Source organism: Chrysemys picta, chromosome 11, assembly GCF_011386835.1.
Source record: "Chrysemys picta bellii isolate R12L10 chromosome 11, ASM1138683v2, whole genome shotgun sequence".
NCBI classification, from domain to species: domain Eukaryota; kingdom Metazoa; phylum Chordata; order Testudines; family Emydidae; genus Chrysemys; species Chrysemys picta.
In genome coordinates this window covers 29,463,098-29,469,715 of record NC_088801.1, presented here as the reverse complement: position 1 = coordinate 29,469,715, position 6,618 = coordinate 29,463,098, and the positions used below count along the sequence as shown (strand labels likewise).

Sequence of the window (6,618 nt, the reverse complement as noted above, 5' to 3'; positions counted from 1 at the left end):
GAAGGCTAATTTGGAAAACAAACTAATCAAGAATCTAAACATGTGCCATAGAGTCTAAACCTATTAAGTTTGTGTCTTCCTCAATTTAAGGCTTTATTGCAAAATAAAGAACTCATATCAGTAATGTGTGTGGAACAGATGTTGATCAAAGACTATTTACCTGGATAGCTGAATCAGAGTTGTTTTTCCTCCTGAAATCCCAGATGATAGATCTCTGGAAGAACATACCTCCTATAAAACGTAGATTGATAGATTATAGGTTTTTAAATCCAGAAGAGAGGCCATTATGATTACAACTAGGCAAAGTATTTCATCTGAAACTTTGTTTTACTGAAAAATGCTGATTTAGGGTGACCAAAACACTTTTTGCAAATTCATGTCAAATTTGCTGAATTGTTTTGGATGAAAACCAAAACATTAATAAAATAAAATGTTTCAATTTTAAATGACTCTGTTTTGAAATTTACTTCAATTCTATAAAAAAAATGGCTTTGGAGCAAATGACACCGATGTTTGTCTCAAAACAAGATTTTTTTTTTTTGGCGGGATGGGGTATGGCAAGTGAACTTAAATCAGTTTGTAACGCAGCTTTAATTATGATCAATCTGACTATTTACATAATACTGGCCTACAATTACTCCCAGTAATTCCTGCATCAAGACCATACATTTTGGTTAAGCTTTTTAGGCCTTGTCTACACTACGAGAGTAGTTCGATTTTACTTGCATCGAATTTTTGTAATCGATATTGCAAAGTCGAACGTGTGTGTCCACACTAAGGACAGTAATTCGACTTTGTGCGTCCACACTAACGGTGATAGCGTCGACATTCGAAGCGGTGCACTGTGGTCAGCTATCCCACAGTTCCCGCAGTCCCCTCTGCCCATTGGAATTCTGGGTGTAGCCGGCAATGCCTTCTGGGTAACAAAATGAGTCGAGGGTGCTTTTGGGAAACTGTCGTCATCCGTCCATCACTCCCGCCCTCCCTCCCTGAAAGCGCCGGCGGGAAAACAGTTCGCGCGCTTTTCCAGTCATTGACAGCGCGGACGCCACTGTACTCCGAGCATGGAGCCCGCTGCGACCATCGCTGCAGTTGTGGCCGCTCTCAACGTCTCGCAGCTTATCATAAAGGTTTCCCTGAGGCAGATGCAGAAAAGTCAGGCAAGGAGGCTACGGCACCGCGGTGATGTCCTGAAGTCTGAGAGTAGCACAGACCTGTCAGAAAGCAGGCGACCCAGCGCCGAGGACATCACAGTGGCAATGGGTCATGTTGATGCCGTGGAACGGCGATTCTGGGCACGGGAGACAAGCACTGAGTGGTGGGACCGCATAGTGCTGCAGGTCTGGGATGAATCCCAGTGGCTGCGAAACTTTCGCATGCGGAAGGGAACTTTCCTGGAACTTTGTGAGTTGCTGTCCCCTGCCCTGAAGCGCAGTGACACCCGGTTGCGAGCTGCACTGAGTGTACAGAAGCGAGTGGCCATAGCCCTGTGGAAGCTTGCAACGCCAGACAGCTACCGGTCAGTCGCGAACCAGTTTGGGGTGGGCAAATCTACCGTGGGGGTTGTTGTGATGCAAGTAGCGAAGGCAATCGTTGATGTACTGCTGCCAAAGGTAGTGACCCTGGGAAACGTGGAGGCGATCATAGATGGCTTCGCAGCGATGGGATTCCCAAACTGCGGTGGGGCCATAGATGGAACTCACATCCCTATCCTGGCACCGGACCACCAGGCCACCCAGTACATTAACCGAAAGGGATACTTTTCCATGGTGCTGCAAGCACTGGTGGACCACAGGGGACGTTTTACCAACATCTACGTGGGATGGCCGGGCAAGGTTCATGACGCTCGTGTTTTCAGGAACTCTGGTCTGTTTAGACGGCTGCAACAAGGTATTTACTTCCCGGACCGCAAAATAACTGTTGGGGATGTGGAGATGCCTATAGTCATCCTCGGGGACCCAGCCTACCCGCTAATGCCCTGGCTCATGAAGCCCTATACTGGCGCCCTGGACACTGAAAAAGAACTCTTCAACTACCGGCTGAGCAAGTGCAGAATGGTGGTGGAGTGTGCTTTTGGCCGTCTCAAGGGGAGATGGAGAAGCTTACTGACTCGCTGTGATCTCAGCGAAACCAATATCCCCATTGTTATAGCAGCTTGCTGTGTGCTCCACAATCTCTGTGAGAGCAAGGGGGAGACCTTTATGGCGGGGTGGGAGGTTGACGAAAATAGCCTGGCTGGTGATTACTCACAGCCAGACAGCCGGGCGATTAGAAGAGACCAGCGGGAAGCGCTGTGCATCCGGGAGGCTTTGAAAGCAAAGTTCCTGAGTGAGCAGGGTAACCTGTGATTTTATAGTTTGTGTACTGAGAAGCTAAACCTGCCCCCGTTTCTTTACCCAGGTAATGTTGACTATCCTATCCAGTTACATACCCCCTTCACCCCCCCTCCAACACACGTGTCGAAATAAAAATAGTTCTACTTTGTTAAAGCACACCGTTTTCTTTAATACTGTTTTCGCGGGAATTTTTTAAAACTGGGACGCAGACTGTGGTGCGGGGCGGGTCTAGTGTTGTGATGCGAATGCAGCTTCTAAACTCAAGGATTGACAGGCTCCGCTGCGGTGGGATGCTTGTTTCAACGGAGCCTGTCACCCCTCCTGATCGGGACTGTGTGTATGGGAGGTCTATTTGACTTTGTGGCAGGGGGAGGACGGTTACAGATCCCATGCTGTGTGGCTCTGTGATCCTGTCTAAGGACCGGCGCTTAAGATCTGTAACTGCCCTCCCCCGCCACAAAGTCACAGAGCAACCCACCCCCCCCAACATTACATCAAAACAACCTCCCAGACTAACCGGGGCAACTAGTCACTGCATCACTGCACTGTGTATGTGCCCTGCTGCTGTGCCTGCCCCCGACTATGTACCCTGCCAAAGGAGACTGTCCTGTCCAATTTCCAACCCCCTTTCCCCTCCTCCTCCAAAAGAACATGATTGAAACAGTAGTTAACAGAAACGAATTTTTTATTATCAACTACACATGGCATTGGGAGGTGAAACTTGGACGTGGGCTTGTGTCAGGCGGGAAGGAAAGAACTTTTCAAATTTTGGGAAATGAGAGCCTTCTGCTACTAGAGCTCTCTGCAGGGGTGGAGTGAGAGTTAGCAGGGACTCTGCCGCCTCTCCTTCTTTGCACTTTGGGTGAGGTGGGTATGGGACTTGGTGGCGGGGGAGGGCGGTTAGAGATGGACTGCAGCGGGGCTCTGTCCTCCTGCCTCCGTTCCTGCAGAACATCCACAAGGCGCCGGAGTGTGTCCGTTTGCTCCCTCAGTAGTCCAAGCAGCGTTAGAGTCGCCTGCTGGTCTTCCTGACGCCACCTCTCCTCCCGATCCATGTTGGCTTGGTGCATTCGGGTCAAGTTCTCCCGCCACTGGGTCTGCTGTGCTGCCTGGGCTTGGGAAGAGGCCATAAGCTCAGAGAACATGTCCTCCCGTGTCCTCTTCTTCCTACGCCTAATCCGCGCTAGCCTCTGGGAGTGTGATTCCAGGCTAGGTTGTGAGACAGTCGCAGACGGGGCTGTGGAAATGGGAAAAAGGGAGTGAATTCCTCTGAAAGATAAATGTAGTTGTGAACAAAGAACATAGTCTTTCTCTGTGAACAAGACCATGCACAGCACCTTTCACATGCGCACTCAGCACAAGGTCGAATTCTCGGCCTTCGCATTCTGTGCCTGGGGTCTTGAACAGCACATTTGAGAAGCGAGGCAGCACAACGGAATTTCTGTTGCAGGCAGACATGGTAAGCCGTACACTTGTGGCAGTTTAAAACTTTTATATTACCACTGGCCTCATTTCACATTTAAATCAATGTCAGTCCCTGCTGCCAGCAATCCGGCAAGCGGGAACTCTGCCCCTGTCCCACCCCCTCGCGGCTGTCCCCGGGAACGATCCCTTTCGGCTGCCCCTCTCCCGCCTCCACCGCGTGGCTGCAAACCAGCGGTTACAGTTCTGTAAAGGAACGGGAAAGCAGTCCCAACACTAACATTCCCCTACCTAATTAAAAGCAGGTCACCATGGCCGACATCACCCTGATGAGGATCTCCGAGAGCGACAAAGAGAGAATGCTCCGGGAAAGCCTCCAAAGACCAGGGCCGTATGCCGCCCTGCTGTGCAGAGCAATGATCCCCGAGTACCTGATAATCTCGTGGCGCGGCAACGTGTCGTACTTCGGAGGACCCAATAAGGCCGCTCTCCCCAAGAACCTCATGCAACGGCTTTCAAGTTACCTCCAGGAGAGCTTCATCGAGATGTCCCAGGAGGATTACTGCTCTATCCCCGCACATATAGACCGCATTTTACTGTAGCTGCAGTAGCAGGGAATACACAGTAGAGCGGCTTGTGCAGGACAATCACTGAAAACCGGACATTGCTAGATTTCTTTTCAAAACTTGCACTGCCCCTTACTAAACCGTTAAGCGCCTAGGGCACACTAATCATGAACAACCCATTCTTTTAATTGTTAATATTCCTGTTTTGTTAAAAATAAATGTTTAGATGTTTACAACACTTACTGGCTGATCCTTCACCAGATTCTGTGTCCGGGGTAATGGCTGGGGACGCTTCGTAGGGGATCTCTGTAAGGGTGATGAAGAGATCCTGGCTGTCGGGGAAATCAGCGTTGTGAGAGCTGCCAACTGCCTCGCCCTCCTCATCTCCTTCCTCATCTTCCCCGTCCCCTAACATGTCTGAGGAACCGGCCGTGGACAGTATCCCATCCTCAGAGTCCACGGTCACTGGTGGGGTAGTGGTGGCGGCAGCACCGAGGATGGAATGCAGTGCCTCGTAGAAACGGGATGTCTGGGGATGGGATCCGGAGCGTCCGTTTGCCTCTTTGGTCTTCTGGTAGCCTTGTCTCAGCTCCTTGATTTTCACGCGGCACTGCGTTGCATCCCGGCTGTATCCTCTCTCTGCCATGTCTTTAGAGATCTTCTCGTAGATCTTTGCATTCCTTCTTTTGGATCGCAGCTCGGAAAGCACGGACTCATCGCCCCACACAGCGATGAGATCCAAGACTTCACGATCAGTCCATGCTGGGGCTCTCTTTCTATTCACAGACTGCATGGCCATCACTGCTGGAGAGCTCTGCATCGTTGCCAGTGCTGCTGTGCTCGCCACGATGTCCAGACAGGAAATGAGATTCAAACTGGCCAGACAGGAAAAGGAATTCAAATTCAAATTTTCCCGGGGCTTTTCCTGTGTGGCTGGTCAGAGCATCCGAGCTCGCACTGCTGTCCAGAGCGTCAACAGAGTGGTGCACTGTGGGATAGCTCCCGGAGCTATTAGCGTCGATTTCCATCCACACCTAGCCTAATTCGACATGGCCATGTCGAATTTAGCGCTACTCCCCTCGTCGGGGAGGAGTACAGAAGTCGAATTAAAGAGACCTCTATGTCGAACTAAATAGCATCGCAGTGTGGACGGGTGCAGGGTTAATTCGATTTAACGGCGCTAACTTCGACATAAACGCCTAGTGTAGACCAGGCCTTAGAAAAACTTCTAGTCTTGATTTAAAGACATCCACTGAGGGAGATCCTCCACATCCAATGGTATGTTGTTCCAATAGTTATTTACCTGCACTGTTAAAAATGTGCAGCTTTACTTCTAGCCTGAATTTGTCTAGCTTCAGCTTCCAGCTATTGGGTCTCGTTATGGCTTAGCTGCTAGACTGACGAGCCCTCTAGCATCAGAAAACTTCTCCCCATGCAGGTATCTATAGACCATGGTCAAATTCTTAACTTTCTCTTAGAAAAATTGAATATATCGAGCTTCTTAAATTTCTCACTGCAAGGTAGGTTTTCTAGACCTTGAATTATTCTCATGGCTCTTTTCTGAACCCTTTCCAATTTTTCTACACCCTTTTTAAGTGCTATTTTATCAGACCGTGTCTTGTAAAATATTGACAGATAGGAGACGTCTTGGCTCTTCCTGTCTATATCCCACTCCCTTATCCCACTCAATATTCAGTGTTAGAAAAACTAATTTCTCCTTTCACTGATGAATAGAGAGAAACTATTTTATGGCCAATTGGAGATATGCATGTACTGCAATAAGGTTTCTAATGCATGTTGGCAACATACATTTTTCTTATCCAGACGTGTATATTATGTCTTGTGTGTTTCATTATTTTAAATTTTAATACATATTTATAAAATTGGCATACATTTGATTAAAAACCCCAATCCCATGTATAAGATCTCTGGTTTACTAGGAAATACATGGGACAGATTCATCCCCACTATTAACTTAATTGAAGTCAATAGAGTTTTTGCCTGGATGAATTTGGCCCAGTAGGTCTGGTCTCAAAGGCAACTATAACTCAGCAGGTCAATAATAATGTAGTGAGTAACTATTACTCTAGTGCGCCATCATCCATCTAATAACATGATTAAATTTATATCACTCATCTGGTATAACAGTAATTTCATTGTCAGAATTTCCATAAATGCATCTGTGTTTATATAGCAGCAGGAGATAATTATTCTGTGTCAATGTTTTTATACTACTAACAAGCCCCTCAATTATATTTGATGAGTGATGTTAGTACCGGCCCAGATCACACCTA

The 6,618-nt window shown here is 48.1% G+C and overlaps 1 protein-coding gene across 1 annotated transcript; it reads right to left on the bottom strand.

Moving 5' to 3' along the window:
- Positions 1–3,003: 3,003 nt before the first annotated feature.
- Positions 3,004–5,542, bottom strand: LOC135974330 (uncharacterized). Its single transcript, XM_065561743.1, has 2 exons — positions 4,568–5,542; positions 3,004–3,573 (listed from the first exon to the last, which is right to left on the bottom strand). Exons 1-2 carry the CDS (start codon positions 5,142–5,144, stop codon positions 3,098–3,100), a joined length of 1,053 nt encoding a protein of 350 aa, XP_065417815.1. The 5' UTR covers positions 5,145–5,542; the 3' UTR covers positions 3,004–3,097.
- Positions 5,543–6,618: the final 1,076 nt, after the last annotated feature.

Coding starts and splice junctions, on each gene's coding strand:
- LOC135974330 (XM_065561743.1), bottom strand. CDS start 5,144: ATGCAGAGCTCTCCAGCAGTGATGGCCATGCAGTCTGTGAATAGAAAG. Junction 3,574..4,567: donor ATCTGGTGAAGGATCAGCCA/GTAAGTGTTGTA, acceptor CCATTTCCACAG/CCCCGTCTGCGACTGTCTCA.